Source organism: Ranitomeya variabilis, chromosome 4, assembly GCF_051348905.1.
Source record: "Ranitomeya variabilis isolate aRanVar5 chromosome 4, aRanVar5.hap1, whole genome shotgun sequence".
Taxonomy (NCBI): Eukaryota; Metazoa; Chordata; class Amphibia; order Anura; family Dendrobatidae; genus Ranitomeya; species Ranitomeya variabilis.
In genome coordinates this window covers 628249658-628267306 of record NC_135235.1, presented here as the reverse complement: position 1 = coordinate 628267306, position 17649 = coordinate 628249658, and the positions used below count along the sequence as shown (strand labels likewise).

Sequence of the window (17649 nt, the reverse complement as noted above, 5' to 3'; positions counted from 1 at the left end):
AAAATGCAACTTGCTGCGTCCTCCGCGCCCCGACGCGGGCGCCGCAGGGACGCATGCGGCGCAAAAAGCAAGTGCACCGCATGTCCATGCGCCCCCATGTTAAATATAGGGGCGCATGATGCATGCGGCGCCGCTGCGGCGCCCGACGCTGCGGCGCTAGCCGCAAATCTGAACGTAGCCATAGAAAGGTGTCAGGACACAGAGCATTGCAGCTACGATAGAAAGGTGTCAGGACAAAGTGCATTGCAGCTATGATAGAAAGGTGTCAGGACATGCAGAGCATCGCAGCTATGATAGAAAGGTATCAGGACACAGCATCGCAGCTATGATAGAAAGGTGTCAGGACACAGAGCATTGCAGCTACGATAGAAAGGTGTCAGGACAAAGTGCATCGCAGCTATGATAGAAAGGTGTCAGGACACAGAGCATTGCAGCTACGATAGAAAGGTGTCAAAACACAGAGCATCGCAGCTATGATAGAAAGGTGTCAGGACACAGAGCATCACAGCTATGATAGAAAGGTGCCAGAACACAGAGCATCGCAGCTATGATAGAAAGGTGTCAGGACACAGAGCATCGCAACTATGATAGAAAGGTGTCAGGACACGCAGAGCATTGCAGCTATGATAGAAAGGTGTCAGGATACGGAGCATCGCAGCTATGATAGAAAGTTGTCAGGAAATGCAGAGCATCCAAACTATAATAGAAAGGGGTCAGCACTTGTGGAGCGTTACACCTTGCTGTGTATGGGGCTGTATAAATGTGCCCACTATATACAGTATATATAGCATACACTCACTCTGATACAGAATGTGTGGCCGCGTGTTTGTGGTAGCGATACTGCAGGAGACATTCATCTACGCGATGTACGCCGCCACCTTTCCGAAGGTGATCATAGAAGAACAGCAGATCCTCCGGGGTCCCCTGGAAACAAAAGACAACAAACACGTCACCACGAAATAGAGAGGCAAAAGCAGATGATCATAAGGGCGATAATGAAGAAGCTGCTTGCATACAGTCCTCTGACATCATACATCTGGACGACGGGGAAGATCCCGTACACTCGTTTTATAAAAAGTTCTGCTACTTTCCTACACACTTCATGTTCCGCTTCTTCACCCTTTTCAAAACCTCTGCTTGCTGTCAGTGTATTCGAACATTGTCGTTTAACATTGAAAGTGTAAAAATTTCAACGTACTGGAAATTAAGGAGCCAAAAAATTGTTAAAAAGCTGACAACCAGACCATTCTTTTCCAAGGATGACACTCTTCTATTGTGAGGGTGAAAGACGATGTAATGCCAGGCACCTCGTGTGGGAACCGTGAGCCTCTTCACATAAATCATTGATATAAACCTGATACTTGTCTCTGATAGAAGTCAGATTACACTTCCTCGCTCCGGTGCCAAGAAAGTAACTGACGCCCACTTGTGTGCCGGTACTCCCGGGAAGGGGGATAGCCACATCAGAGGCTGGATGAGGGGTGGGATGCAGCTGCTGGGATGCCCCACATTATTCCCATAGACATTGGCTTCTCCGGACTCTCCCAGCAGGGTCACGTAGGGACTGAAAGTGACAAAACTAATTTCCCCCCTTACCGAAATGCTCAGCAGCCCCTTTAACGGGTGCCTGTCGCAGATATACCCTCAAGACATGATACCCCTAGCAAGCAGGCGACGTGGTGACATGACTCGGGTGACCCTCAGCGCTCGGCTCGCCATTTCCCAGGATGCGTTATCAGGCCCCTGTTATTTCTGGCCATCTGACAGACCATCCTTATCACTCCGAGGCGAGAGAATGGGACCCTGTACAAAGAAGAGGAACAGCAGGGCTGAGGGTCAGCCATCACCGACTTCCTCTCCTTATATAGAGATATCTAGACGCGGATTCATTCTTAAACGTCAGCCATGGGCTGCCATTACTAAGAGGGGTGGTCGAAATTAAAGGAAAAGTCTTATAATACATAAAATAAAGTCTGAGATACATGGACAACATTTTTTTTTGCTTAATCACCCTCCTTCAAGATCTTAAAAGGCAGCTCCATTTGAAGCCAACATTGTCATAACTGGTTCAGGCATCACCACTTTGCTATAAGGTGAATACAATTTATTTAAAAAGTTTTGGAAAATGACTTTATCGTCATTACAACTATCACTCTCATCATTGCTCAGATTTTACGGCCCTTTTCATCTGGGAGGAGCTATCTCTTGTGCTCTTTGTCGCCATCCACTGGACAATGCTTGAACTGCGCGGCGGGTTAAATAATGAATGACCTGGGAGACTCAGGTCTTACCTGGCCATCTTCGACAAACTGTCCCACGTAGCAGAACCACTCTCGGGAACAGAACCAGGTAGGCATGATGACTGTTGGCCCATGTGATGTGAAGACCTACAAAAACAAAGAAGCAAAGTTCTTTTATTTCCAAGCAGGGTGACAATTCCTAAAGGAAAATGCCATTGGTTCAATTGTTCTTTGGGTGTACGATGTATGGGAACGTTTTGTGACAACTCGATCTTACTCCCCCTGTGGCACGGTTGTCGGTAAGCCATGAGAAGGTTGAGGTGTTGTGGATGGGTGTGTAATAATTGTGCTGAGCCCTCTCCATTCATATCAGCCATAGCGTGGGAAAACAAGTCCCCCAAACTCAACACAAGAGGCTTCTAAAGAGAAACGTCCCGTTGTGCCCGAAGCGCGTCAAATATTGGATGGTCGTGTGGAATTTGTGAACAGAGTGTAAGAGTAGTGATATGGTGACAGGACAAGGTGGGAAATGGCGTGCTGACTGTGGCAACGTCCACCGAGGGGCGAGACACTAATAAACGAAGGTCTGTGAAAACACTGGGGGACAAGCAATGGACGTGTTCCCAGGACATGCGCAATCACCTAAATAATGTATGCTTTATTCTGGCATTTTTTTAAGGAACTATGAGTTTGGCTGGCATTTATAATGCGCTATAGGTACAGCTGGCACATATCACTAGTTTACCTAGACGTTTTCATGCATGGCACATTGTACTGGGCTGTGGGTCTGGATGAAGAGGCAGAATCAATCACATTGCAGACAGAGGTGGTTCGTTTTATTAAGATACAAGCTGAAATGGTGAGAGACATGTACCTGGCGAGTGACATGAGACTACAGATGTACCTGGCGAGTGACATGGGACTACAGATGTACCTGGCGAGTGACATGGGGCTACAGGTGTACCTGGCGAGTGACATGGGGCTACAGGTGTACCTGGCGAGTGACATGGGACTACAGATGTACCTGGCGAGTGACATGGGGCTAGAGGTGTACCTGGCGAGTGACAGAGGGCTAGAGATGTACCTGGCGAGTGACGTGGGACTACAGATGTACCTGATAAGTGACATGGGGCTACAGGTGTACCTAGCGAGTGACATGGGACTAAAGATGTACCTGGCGAGTGACATGAGGCTACAGGTGTACGTGGCGAGTGACATGGGGCTACAGATGTACCTGGCGAGTGACATGGGGCTACAGGTGTACCTGGCGATGACATGGGGCTACAGGTGTACGTGGCGAGTGACATGGGGCTACAGGTGTGCGTGGCAAGTGACATGGGGCTACAGGTGTACCTGGCGAGTGACATGGGGCTACAGGTGTACGTGGCGAGTGACATGGGGCTACAGGTGTACCTGGCGAGTGACATGGGACTACAGGTGTACCTGGCGAGTGACATGGGACTACAGATGTACCTGGCGAGTGACATGGGACTACAGATGTACCTGATGAGTGACATGGGGCTACAGGTGTACCTGGCGAGTGACATAGGGCAACAGGTGTACCTGGCGAGTGACATGGGGCTACAGATGTAGATGGCATGTATGATGGGTACTGGTGTATATGGCATGTATGATGGGTACAGGTGTAGATGACATGTATGATGGGTACAGGTGTAGATGGCATGTATGATGGGTACAGGTGTAGATGGCATGTATGATGGGTACAGGTGTAGCTGGCATGTATGATGGGTACAGGTGTAGATGACATGTATGATGGGTACAGGTGTAGATGGCATGTATGATGGGTACAGGTGTAGATGGCATGTATGATGGGTACAGGTGTAGATGAAATGTATGATGGGCACAGGTGTAGCTGGCATGTATGATGGGTACAGGTGTAGATGGCATGTATGATGGGCACAGGTGTAGATGACATGTATGATGGGTACAGGTGTAGATGGCATGTATGATGGGTACAGGTGTAGCTGGCAGGTACAATGGGTACAGGTGTAGATGGCATGTATGATGGGTACAGGTGTAGCTGGCAAGTGTTATGGGATACATGCCTCCATATGGTAATTTAACATTTCCCAGGGCACCTCCACGGGGTGGCTGGTGGGGGGGGGGATAATCACATCTGGTCATACAGAATCTACGTGCCTATTACACGTATGACATGCTGCCCTATTCTTCTTCCTGTTGGCTACTCTCGGGCACAATAACCCTTTCCCCCCTGACGCTAAGGAAGATTACTTAGCAATCAGGTATGTTTGCCATTGAGGAGACTGGGAAAGCTGAGTGATTCCTATGCTGCTGTCACCCAAGCTGAACTACCATAACACATCACTGCAGCTGGCACCATTACACCGTATAGAGGTCCGGAAAGCTTTACAGACGCTTCCTACTGCCACATATAATGGAGGCAAAGAAATTAGGTGAAAAACTGGAAGAAAAAAGCTCAAGACGAGACTTGCCCACCAGGGCAGCAGGTTCCCCCGCTCTGCGGCCTGGGTGTCAGTCAGTCGCCTGCACACTAATCCTCTGCAGTAATTTGCCGTTCTCCCCGGAGATTATCCCACGCGCTTAGGAGCTGCTGGGACTTGCTGAGCACAGGGGGCGAGAGGCCAACACTTCATCATCACACCTGTCACATCCGCACTACCTGTAATGTCACCCACCAGCGCTCTGCAAGGCCAACTACTGAGATCCTCTGTGCTCCATCCTCAATGTGTCTCCCAGTCTGTGACTTTCCACAAGATAAGAGCACTTTTCTTCTGAAATACTCTGTGCTGCTGCTGTGGATCTTCTCAGTCTGTGATGAATCACTAGATGAGTGCGCTCTTCTCCTGTAATACTCTGTGCTGCTGTAGACCTCATGTCTTTCACTATGTAACCTAAAATACTCTGCGCTCCTGGAAGAGCGGGCTCCTTATATCAGTTTCAGTACAACACAATTCTCTCCTGAAACACTCTGTGCTGCCAGGAAACCTTCCTACTTCCGCTATGTAACTCTGAATTTGGCACACTCCTCTCCTGAAATACTCTGTGCTGCTTCTTCATCCACTACATAACCCTCACTCTGAGGCCTCCCACAAGCTCCGCACACTCTTCTCCTGAAATACGCTGTGCTGCTACTCCATCCACTACTTAACCCTCACTCTGAGGCCTCCCACAAGCTCCGAACACTCTTCTTCTGAAATACTCTGTGCTGCTACTCCATGCACTACTTAAGCCTCACTCTGAAGCCTCCCACAAGCTTCGCACACTCCTCTCCTGAAATTCTCTGTGCTGCTACTCCATCCACTACATAACCCTCACTCTGAGGCCTCCCACAAGCTCCGCACACTCTTCTCCTGAAATACTCTGTGCTGCTACTCCATCCACTACTTAAACCTCACTCTGAAGCCTCCCACAAGCTCCGCACACTCCTCTCCTGAAATACTATGTGCTGCTACTCCATCCACTACTTAAGCCTCACTCTGAAGCCTCCCACAAGCTCCGCACACTCCTCTCCTGAAATACTCTGTGCTGCTACTCCATCCACTACATAACCCTCACTCTGTGGCCTCCCACAAGCTCCGCACACTCCTCTCCTGAAATTCTGTGTTGCTTCTCCTTCCACTACATACCCCTCACTCTGTGGTCTCCCACAAGCTCTGCACACTCCTCTCCTGAAATACTCTGTGCCGCTTCTCCATCCACTACATAACCCTCACTCTGTGGCATCCCACAAGCTCTGCACACTCCTCTCCTGAAATACTCTGTGCCGCTTCTCCATCCACTACATAACCCTCACTGTGACCTCCCACAAGCTCCGCACACTCCTCTCCTGAAATTCTCTGTGCTGCTTCTCCATCCACTACATAACCCTCACTCTGATGCCTCCCACAAGCTCTGCACACTCCTCTCCTGAAATACTCTGTGCCGCTTCTCCATCCACTATATAACCCTCACTCTGTGGCCTCCCACAAGCTCTGCACACTCCTCTCCTGAAATTCTCTGTGCTGCTTCTCCATCTACTACATAACCCTCACTCTGTGGCCTCCCACAAGCTCCGCACACTCTTCTCCTGAAATACTGTGCCGCTTCTCCATCCACTACATAACCCTCACTCAGTGGCCTCCCTCAAGCTCTGCACACTCCTCTCCTGAAATACTCTGTGCCGCTTCTCCATCCACTACATAACCCTCACTCTGTGGCCTCCCACAAGCTCTGCACACTCCTCTCCTGAAATTCTCTGTGCTGCTTCTCCATCTACTACATAACCCTCACTCTGTGGCCTCCCACAAGCTCCGCACACTCTTCTCCTGAAATACTGTGCCGCTTCTCCATCCACTACATAACCCTCACTCAGTGGCCTCCCGCAAGCTCCGCACACTCCTCTCATGAAATACTCTGTGCTGCTTCTCCATCCACTACATAACCCTCACTCTGTGGCCTCCCACAAGCTCCGCACACTCCTCTGCTGTAATACTCTGTGCTGCAGTAATTATTAATGATGGCCGGCCTCTCCCTGTATCCCAGTGATGAGTAAAGTGGATCCACATGGCCAAAGCATATGAATCGCGTTACACACAATCTCCTGACGCTCCAGATTTTTCTGGCAGGAATGGCGCGCCTTCATCAGAGAGCAGAGCGCCGTCCTGATTTCATTGACAGAAAGCCTATATCGCTCCAGCTGAGGGAGGCGGGGGTCCCCCTTACATCATGGTGGGGGGCAGCGTACATACATTCATCAAGGTGTGGGCTAAATACCTTCTCTTATGGGAAAGTTTCAGTAACCTCCATCATTAATCATCTGTGCTTTTTGTAAACCTCTGCTTGCTGTCAGTCAGCACTTCCATCTCCCGGTTGAAAACCGAAAACCCCAGCACACCTATCTGTACATCAATGTCTGTCCCCCTGACACATTTTGTCTTGTGCGGCTGATGCATTCAGCCCTATGACTACAGTTGCACCAAACCTTCAGCTTTGAGTAGTCCAAAATGGGCCTTTAAATGGCGCAGTAATGTTTCCATTCACCGACAGCAAGCAGAGATCTTAAAAACGAGGAGCAGGAGTATATTTGCGCATTTACATTGAGCAGGACATTGAGCACCACTTTGTTTTTTTGGGGTCCCCATATCTCATGCTGATGTGATTTCCACGGGGCCGTTCTCGCTCATTCTCTTGGCACGGGATTGGGGCTCGGGGTCTGCCAGGGACTTTTTGGAAAGTTCTGCAGGTGAAGGAGCAAAAGTTTCTCTGGGTAAGAGGCCTGCTTTTCCCATGGAGCAGAATTTGGGGGGGAGGTTACAGTTGGGGTATTGAGGCTTCCCAGCCTGAGGGAACTGTGAGATTAATCAGCCGATTGCTCGCCTCCTCCGCAGTTCCCTGTCTCATATTATTAGGAGCCTGGAAGCGTGGGCAGAGGAGAAGGATCCGGTGTGAATCCTGCCCAACCGGCATTAACCCTTACACTGCAACCCTCTTATAGGGACGTCTTCTAAAGTTTCGAAACTTTTCGAAAACTTTTCAAACTTCTTTTTTATACCGGTTTCTGCTTGCTGTCCGTGCTTTCTTACAGTCAGAGGCTGAGACCTGGTACAGGCCTAATATTTTTCACAGCTGAGCATTTGCTACAGTTGTAACCAATGCACTTCAGTAGCCTTGGGATGAAAGTATTAACGCCCTACTCCATATGGTGGTCACCTACCTCTTTGAATCTTTTACGGAATTGCCGGTTCTTTCCCTTTAAGGATCTAGAAAACCTTTGTATTTTCTCCTTATAATCGGCCGCTGCCATTATAACAAGAGCACCGACATGTACCGGGGCCCTGTCCAGTGACCAGGCGAGGAGCTCGAGTAACCGAGGACTATGCTCCGCATCCTGTATTCATTAACACGCTGCCATAAACCCCGGAGCCCAAAGTACAAAGTGCTGCGAATAGTGCAAAAAAATAAACACGTCACGGCCCTTTAAATATAAAGGAGCCCCAACTCTAATCATCATAGGGATCACATTTTCCAATTAAAGCTAAATAAAAAAAGAATAATAAAAAAAAATAAAAAATCACACCTTCCATGATGGAGATTTTCACAGCAATGGGGCCACTAGGTGGCGCTGTGCTATCACAATCCAGGTTATATGGCACTATATGGACTTAAAGGGACGTGACACCTTAAGCAGTCAAAGTTGCTGAATCTGTCGATTTTTATTTGTGATTTTGGAGATACAGCCCCTATCCCTTGAAATGGCACAAACTGATAAGATTAGGTGGTGACCTAGTCTCCCTCCTCCGATATCTCCTGTCCTCACAGTCAACACTTGTCAGTAGCAGAACTGGAAGACAAATATTTGGAGCCTGAGGTTTATTTAGTCCTGATCTGGGCAAACTACAGATGTGACCTGTGACCCGAGGTTTATCTACGGGGCATACGCCACTGCAACCAAAATATTCAGGAGCCCCTGTATGTAGAAAATGTAATGAAAAAGCCGTGGACTGACATGTCGGCCGGACACTTATCCCTGGGAGAACATTGTGATCGACAGTCCGAAATCAGACATCACTCCCGACCATCAGTCGGCCGGCGTCCCCGTACATATTAGACTGTTGGCTGTCAACATTTGTCCCATGAGTATGGGGACCTTAAAGGCTTTATGCAGGACTAATTTTTAACTATGTGTCTAAAAACTAACAGGCAGGTAACGGGTAATTACCCTGTGCCAGCACAGAGCTGTCATTGACCGCTCCTGCCAGCGATTCAGCTGCTCCACATCAATAGGGAAGATCTTCCTCTTCCGAGCTGCTGTTTACAGAGCGTGACTGCTGACGTCTTGCTGATTGACAGTCGCCCCCCCGCAGTTAGGCCAGATTCACACAATTGGTCAGTATTTTACATCTGTATTTGTAAGCTATCATCAGGGATAGAACAATCAGAGGGAAAGTATAATAGAAACACGTCACCACTTCTGCATTTATCACCCACTCCTGGTATCGGCTTACAAATACTGATGTAAAATGCTGACCAAATACTGAACGTGGCCTTATGGAGCCGGCTGTCAATCAGCATGACAGTCAAACCCCGTCAACAGAATAGAGAGGAAGAGAGGCTACTGCTCTGTCGATCAGTGGAAGCCCCCAATTTGCCGGCAGGGGTGGTCCGTGACAACTTGTAGCCAGCAGAGATCGGCACTAGGCACAACAGGCAGGTAGGTAACAACTACCTGCCTGTTAGTTCTTGCGCCCATAGTGTAAAAAAAAAAAAAAGTACCGGATAACCCCTTTAAAATATATACAGGGGCGCCTTGACTCTCACACGACTGCAGATATAGGGATTGGGCAAGTTGGATTTCAGTATGACCGATCGTTTTGTTCAAGAATAGTCTGCCAACTGCTTGTTCGCTTCGGGACAGAACACATTGATCACGCGACAAACAGATAAGAGATAAATATGAAATTGATAGATAATCGGAAGAGATATTCTATATTGTCAGACATGACCTACCACAATAGATAACACACTCGATCCATGTGTGTGACGCAGTCGGACCCTTGGAAGCTGATGTGCTGTGTGAACGCTTTCGCCTTATGATGATGCATGTAGTAATATTAAGGAATTTTCTACGCGAAACGAGTTAGAATAATGTTTTTTCTTTAATACGTGAACATTTTTTATCCTATATGATTAAAGGCTAGGTTTTGGCCATTGAGTAGCAAAATTGAATGGGTAACTATGTGGCAAACCATCCCATCACTGCTTTCCACTTTTATGGGGCAACGCGTTTCAATCACCAACCGTGTCGTCATTTCACTATGGTGGTGGTTTCACTTGATGGACTACATTTTGGTGAAGTGGGAACACAATGAATTGGTTGGTGTGATGTGATCTCTGGTGTTTCGCCCGCAGCGCGACACGATAAGGTGAGAGTCTAGCGGATTTTATTGAATTGCCCTCTAAAAGGTCACGTTCACACGTTCAGTATTGGTAGGCAAAACCAGGAGTGGAGCAATCTGAAGAAAAGTATCATAGCTCTCTAGATAACAGATGAGAGACCGGAATAGGGGCGACACAACGGCAGCCTCCATATCACAAATCTGTGTGGGTTAGAGGGAAAGTTCGGTATCCATTTTGGTACTTAAATGGTGGTCACCATGACAGGAAGTCATGTGGTCACTAGGCAGACAGCCTCGAAACATGTCAGCCCAGGCCCCTCTGTGTTGTGGCAGGGTTAGGCCTGAAGTCAGTCATGTGCCGACATCTATTTGCCATCATTACACTATCTCGTATAACTTGTGTGGTCTTGGCTTTAAGATTTCTCCAAAATACTGGCGGGACCGGTCTGTCCGGATTAAGGAGCCGGATTATTCACAATCATGAATCAACATTCACTGCCGGCTTTGAAGATCAGGTGAGGAGCTCAGATGTTTCAGCTCGGCATCAGCTCCTCGTTATAAATGCTTAGTTCTGGAAAGATGTGCAAAGTCCTCGTATCGAATGACCCAGGGGCCAGGACAAATGTCGGACAGAAGATAACGGCCTGTGGAAGGTGGTAACGCAGGACGCATCATTAACATTACAGCAGAAGACAACACCAACCTAGTCTACAGTGTATGATGGATGTGATAGTGAGATAGATAAGAGTCCCATTACCACTGGTATATAACATCTAGGCCCTCGGTGTATAACATATGACCCCATTGTGCCTGGTATATAACATCCGGCACCTCGGTTTATTAAGCGCTCACCAGCGCGGTCCTAATCGATGCCACTGGTATAACATGTCCATTCATGACATTTGTTTGTTCCTTCTAGATCTTTTCCTGTCCGTAACGGTAATTCCCTTTGCACCACTCCACAGGCTCCATGCTGAATTGGGGCAACTTCCTACCAGGCTACCAGCAAGTTCAGTGACATATTGCTTCTGGTGCCTTGAAAACAATGTGTCCCTAAATCTTCCCCCATCACCTGTGAGTGATACTACTGAGAAGTGGAAAGAACCGCAGCAACTCACTATTACTATCCCTCACACCCTAACACATGACTGTATTATTAAAGCTATACATTCATATTCGTGTTTCAGTTCCTAACTAACGTGCCATGGTAGAAAAAGAGTGTCCAGCAGAAGAGAGAGCAATTACATGGGATTTTCTGTACTGATACACTGCATCAACACCGCAGCTGTGTGAGCAGGACTAGACCAGGACAGTGTTTTAGGCATACTGGAAGATGTGGTTTCAAACAGTTGTAGAGTAATCCAGAGCATGAACGTCAACCTGAGTAATAATAACAGTGTCGTGACCGAGCTGGGACAGCACCCAGCTATAGTAGTTGTGATCTCCGTTACACGTACACACTTGGAAAATGCTGGGTAAACAGAGGCCTGCGCCACTGATCCATTGTTCTCACTGTGTGCTTAGAATTTTGTTACACCCGGTGTTGCATTACTGTTAATCAGACCTAATTATAGATGAGGATTACAGGCATCATTACTAGCTGAGGGATGGGCAAGGACAGGACACTCGCTGATCTCCAATGATGCATTAGGAAGGAAAGGCTGTGAAACGCGTCGCCACTTTTCTTACGTAAAGAGTCTTAACGATGGTAATTGGTGTGATCGCCTATCCTACCTTCTAAACAATGCGTAATCTTTTAGCTTCCAAGGAAACAAAATGAAGAATACCTGGTGAAACGCGTTGGTTAGGTCATTTTAAAAACAGGACATCAAATAATAGAAAATAGAAAGGTGCCTTCAATGATCACAGCAGCAGATTATCAGAAGACAAAAATGTGGTTTCCTACGTCAAAATGATTAATTCTCAACATTTTTAAAGTTGAGGAGCATTGTGCAAGAGTGGAGGAAACATTGCCCATTGTTAGATGGTCAACATAGTCAAAAAATTAGAATGGTGTTAGACCAAAATCAGACTTCAGAAACACGACCAAGTATTAATTCTGAAAGTGTGTGGAGGATTAGTAAACACACAAACAATAATGGCTGAAGAATATTTGTGGTCTAAGGAAAATCAGGAGCTAATTTCAAATATAAGATTGGTTGAATAAGAGCATCATTTGTTGGAAGGAAGTCAAAGAAATCTCCCAAATTTACCAAGGAGAAGCTGTGAAACGCGTGCAATTGGATTCACTAAGAACATTGGCGAATATGTGACGAATGAAGAGTTGGGAGGCCACCATACACATTAGATGGTTGTTTGATAATTTGGGTTGGCTTGACTTTCTTCTCATCAAAGCTTTAAACTAAATGCAAACTTGTAGAACCTCAAACCATGAGCACGGAGAAGCCGCGAAATGTGTATGGTAGGCTACAACAGACTAAATACCAATACTTCGTAAGGAACATCTGTCTTCTCAAGAAAGTTGGGAGAATGCCAAAAATACAAAACACAAAAACCTGTGAGACACACATGGAGTGACATACAAAACGATACGGCCCTCCACGAGTCCCCCATACACAATATTGCTCTGCTCAACCGAAACTCCTGTGATCACTGTGAGAGATAAAGCCTCTGATCTCCAGAAGAACAAAAGAACCAGCCGTCATTTGTTGGGGGACAATCAGGGAGACCCCCACACTTTTGGTCGATATCAGTGGGTTTGGCCATGGTTAATCTAATGTTTAGAGTGTCATAAACCCCCAATAATGTGATTATGAAAAGCTGTAAATTTTGCATAGTGGGCTTCACGAAACACAGATGTCAAAGGTGTCTTAGACCACGTGTCGTCTTAAGGCCCCGTCTCACATAGCGAGATCGCTAGCGAGATCGCTGCTGAGTCACTAGTTTTGTGACGCAACAGCGACCTCAGTAGCGATCTCGCTATGTGTGACACGTACCAGCGATCAGGCCCCTGCTGTGAGATCACTGGTCGTGTCGGAATGGCCTGGACCTTTTTTTGGTCGTTGAGGTCCCGCTGACATCGCTGAATCTGTGTGTGTGACACCGATCCAGCGATGTCTTCACTGGTAACCAGGGTAAACATCGGGTTACTAAGCGCAGGGCCGCGCTTAGTAACCCGATGTTTACCCTGGTTACCAGCGTAAATGTAAAAAAAAAAAAAAACACTACATACTCACCATCTGATGTCCGTCAGGTCCCTTGCCGTCTGCTTCCTGCTCTGACTGACTGCCGGCCGGAAAGTGAGAGCAGATCACAGCAGTGACGTCACCGCTGCGCTCTGCTCTCACTGTACGGCGGCTCAGTCAGAGCAGGAAGCAGACGGCAAGGGACACCGAAAGGCGAGTATGTACTGTTTTTTTTTTTTTGGTAACCAGGGTAAACATCGGGTTACTAAGCGCGGCCCTGCGCTTAGTAACCCGATGTTTACCCTGGTTACCCGGGTGCTGCAGGGGGACTTCGGCATCGTTGAAGACAGTTTCAACGATGCCGAAGTCGTTCCCCTGATCGTTGGTCGCTGGAGAGAGCTGTCTGTGTGACAGCTCTCCAGCGACCACACAGCGACTTACCAACGATCACGGCCAGGTCGTTTCGCTGGTCGTGATCGTTGGTAAATCGCTATGTGAGACGGGGCCTTTAGAGTCAAGAGATCGCCATACACATTAGCTATTGGTAAGAAAGGAATTAAATTGGCTTTTGTCTAATATCTATGGGCAACCTCAGACAAAAGGCAAACTGGAAGGACTGATTCTCCTGAGTAACCATAGCCATAAAAATGCTATGAAACGTGTGTCACTGCCTTTATCAAACACAAAAACAGAAGCTGTAAGAAAAACTCAGGAGTCAGAAGGCAGGTTAATGGACTGGCCCAACTTTCATCTACTACAGACCGAATGAAGTTTGGTAAAACTGAAGCTCCTTCATGAACATGGACCAAGGAGAAACCTTCAAATTCGCATGGTGGGCAATTATAAACAAAAAATGATACCAGTTGAAGAACATCTGTTGTTTAAGGAGAGAGAAGAGAGCCCCATAACTACAAAAAATGTAAAATCTGTGAAATATATGTGGAACGCCTTAAGAAACGCAAAAAAAACAGTACTGGCGAGGCCATATGAACAATGCCACAAATGTGAAACTTGTTTAACAAAAAAATAATTGCTGTTGGAAAACATAAGTTGTCAAAAAAGTCCGACCAGGGTCACATACACATTACATCATTGTTCGATATATTAACTGGTAGAACTGACTTAAATCCAGTATGTATGGACAGCTTTGGACTAAAGAAGGATTGGAAAGACTGAAGCTCCCTCAAGAGCTATGATGGAACAAGACCTGTGGAAACGCGTTAGGAGGACCATAGAAACAGGAAAATCAGATTTGCCGGGAAGCATCAACCATCTGGAGAAACCCATAACTAAAGCCAAGGAGAAGCTGTGAAACCTAAACAGTGGCTTACACCAAACAGAAAAATTATAAGTTTTGGAAAATCTGTCATCAGAAGAATCAGAAGAGTTCTCCGATCCAGATGAAATTAACAGGTTGGGCAAATATCTAAAATTAAGGTCAGCTTCAGACTAAATGTAGAACTGAAGCTTCGAAACCCAGGATGAAGAAAAAGCTGTGGTGGACCATACTTTATACAAGCCAATAAGGAAGGTGTCTCAACCGACAGAGCAGTATCACTTTGTGTAATCAGTTACACTTCTTCCATGGTTTTTTGAGAACCGAATATGACTGATCAAATCTCGGTAAGGACAAAGTTGTACAACCACAACTCGACAAAAGATTATTCATAAGTGTCCTGTAATGTTCATAATACTTAAAAAAAAAAAAACAGCAAAAGAGTGGAAAAATCATTACAGAACAGTGTAGTCTGAAGGTTCCTTGTGAAATCTGAGGAATTTACAAGACACCACCAAAAAGAAGCTGAGAAACAAGTGTGTGGGGGGCAAAGAAAATACCAGGTGATGTTGCAACTCTCATATCATTCAGGGAGCAGTCACAGGGTGCCAAATATTTTCCTGATGACGGTGGAGAAAATCAACTTTCTGTCAGGATTGTTGCAAAATTCTCGGTCTGTGTTAATAATGTTCTTTGTGTATTGCAGTTTCCTTGATGAAAACCAGAGATTGTTTTATGACTGGTTCTACTATACTGAGAAATGTTCCTGAGAAGTGATGGAAGGAGTCAACACTAAAAGAGCCCGGTCCACATCACTACATGCAAAACGGGTAATGTATACCAGCTGGACGTACATGGTTATATACAGGAGATACCCAGGTTATACCAGCTGAACATACACAGTTATATACAAGAGATGCCCAGGTTACACCAGATGGACATACAGTTAGGTCCATATATATTTGGACAGAGACAACCTTTTTCTAATTTTGGTTATAGACATTACCACAATGAATTTTAAACAAAACAATTCAGATGCAGTTGAAGTTCAGACTTTTAGCTTTCATTTGAGGGTATCCACATTAAATTGGATGAAGGGTTTAGGAGTTTCAGCTCCTTAACATGGGCCACCCTGTTTTTAAAGGGACCAAAAGTAATTGGACAATTGACTCCAAGGCTATTTAATGGACAGGTGTGGGCAATCCCTTCATTATGTCATTCTGAATTAAGCAGATAAAAGGCCTGGAGTTGATTTGAGGTGTGGTGCTTGCATTTGGAAGGTTTTGCTGTGAAGTAAACATGCGGTCAAAGGAGCTCTCCCTGCAGGTGAAACAAGCCATCCTTAAGCTGCGAAAACAGAAAAAAAAAATCTGAAAAATTGCTACAATATTAGGAGTGGCAAAATCTACAGTTTGGTAAATCCTGAGAAAGAAAGAAAGCACTGGTGAACTCCTCAATGCAAAAAGACCTGGGTGCCCACGGAAGACAACAGTGGGGGATGATCGCAGAATAATCTCCATGGTGAAGAGAAACCCCTTCACAACAGCCAACCAAGTGACCAACACTCTCCAGGAGGTCGGCGTATCAATATCCAAATCTACCATAAAGAGAAGACTGCATGAAAGTAAATACAGAGGGCTCACTGCACGGTGCAAGCCACTCATAAGCATCAAGAATAAAAAGGCTAGACTGGACTTTGCTAAAAAACATCTAAAAAAAGCCAGCACAGTTCTGGAAGAACATTCTTTGGACAGATGAAACCATGATCAACCTCTACCAGAATGATGGAAAGAGAAAAGTATGGCGAAGGCGTGGTACAGCTCATGACCCAAAGCATACCACATCATCTGTAAAACACGGCGGAGGCAGTGTGATGGCTTGGGCACGCATGGCTGCCAGTGGCACTGGGTCACTAGTGTTTATTGATGATGTGACACAGGACAGAAGCAGCCGAATTAATTCTGAGGTATTCCGAGACATACTGTGTGCTCAGATCCAGCCAAATGCAGCCAAACTGATTGGTCGTCGTTTCATACTACAGATGGACAATGACCCAAAACATGAAGCCAAAGCAACCCAGGAGTTTATTAAAGCAAAGAAGTGGAATATTCTTGAATGGCCAAGTCAGTCACCTGATCTCAGCCCAATTGAGCATGCATTTCACTTGTTAAAGACTAAACTTAAGACAGAAAGGCCCACAAACAAACAGCAACTGAAAACCACCGCAGTGAAGGCCTGGCAGAGCATCAAAAAGGAGGAAACACAGCGTCTGGTGATGTCCATGAGTTCAAGACTTCAGGCAGTCATTGCCAACAAAGGGTTTTCAACCAAGTACTAGAAATGAACATTTTATTTACAATTATTTAATCTGTCCAATTACTTTTGGTCCCTTTAAAAACAGGGTGGCACATATTAAGGAGCTGAAACTCCTAAACCCTTCATCCGATTTTAATGTGGATACCCTCAAATGAAAGCTGAAAGTCTGAACTTCGACTGCATCTGAATCGTTTTGTTTAAAATTTATTGTGGTAATGTCTAGAACCAAAATTAGAATAATGTTGTCTCTGTCCAAATATATATGGACCTAACTGTTCATAGTTATACACTGGAGATGCCCAGGTTATACCAGATGGATATACATAATTATATACAGAAGATGCCCAGGTTATACCAGCTGTACATATAGAATTATATACAGGAAATACCAAGGTTATACCAGCTGTACATATAATTATATACAGAAGATACCCAGGTTATACCAGCTGTACATATAATTATATACAGAGGATACCCAGGTTATACCAGCTGTACATATATAATTATATACAGGAGATGCTCAGGTTCTATCAGCTGTACATATATCATTATATACTGGCGATACCCAGGTTATACCATCTGTATATATATATAATTAGATACAGGAGATACCCAGGTTATACCAGCTATACATATATAATTATATACAGAGGATACCCAGGTTATACCAGCTGTACATATATAATTATATACAGGAGATACCCAGGTTATACCATCTGTACATATATAATTAGATACAGGAGATACCCATGTTACACCAGTGGGACATACTTAGTCATATACAGGAGATGCCC

General features: G+C 45.8%; 1 protein-coding gene across 8 annotated transcripts in view; it reads right to left on the bottom strand.

Moving 5' to 3' along the window:
• Positions 1-17649, bottom strand: part of QTGAL (queuosine-tRNA galactosyltransferase) — a 190225-nt gene that overhangs the window by 35880 nt on the left and 136696 nt on the right. For 7 of the 8 annotated variants that reach the window (XM_077253589.1, XM_077253590.1, XM_077253591.1 and 4 more), the window contains 2 exons: positions 2292-2387; positions 800-924 (listed from right to left, as the gene is read on the bottom strand). In XM_077253589.1, coding sequence (XP_077109704.1) covers positions 800-924; positions 2292-2387 — 221 coding nt within the window. Of the gene's footprint in view, positions 1-799; positions 925-2291; positions 2388-7935; positions 8484-17649 lie in introns of those variants that run through there. The other variant, XM_077253594.1, reaches the window with a different exon arrangement.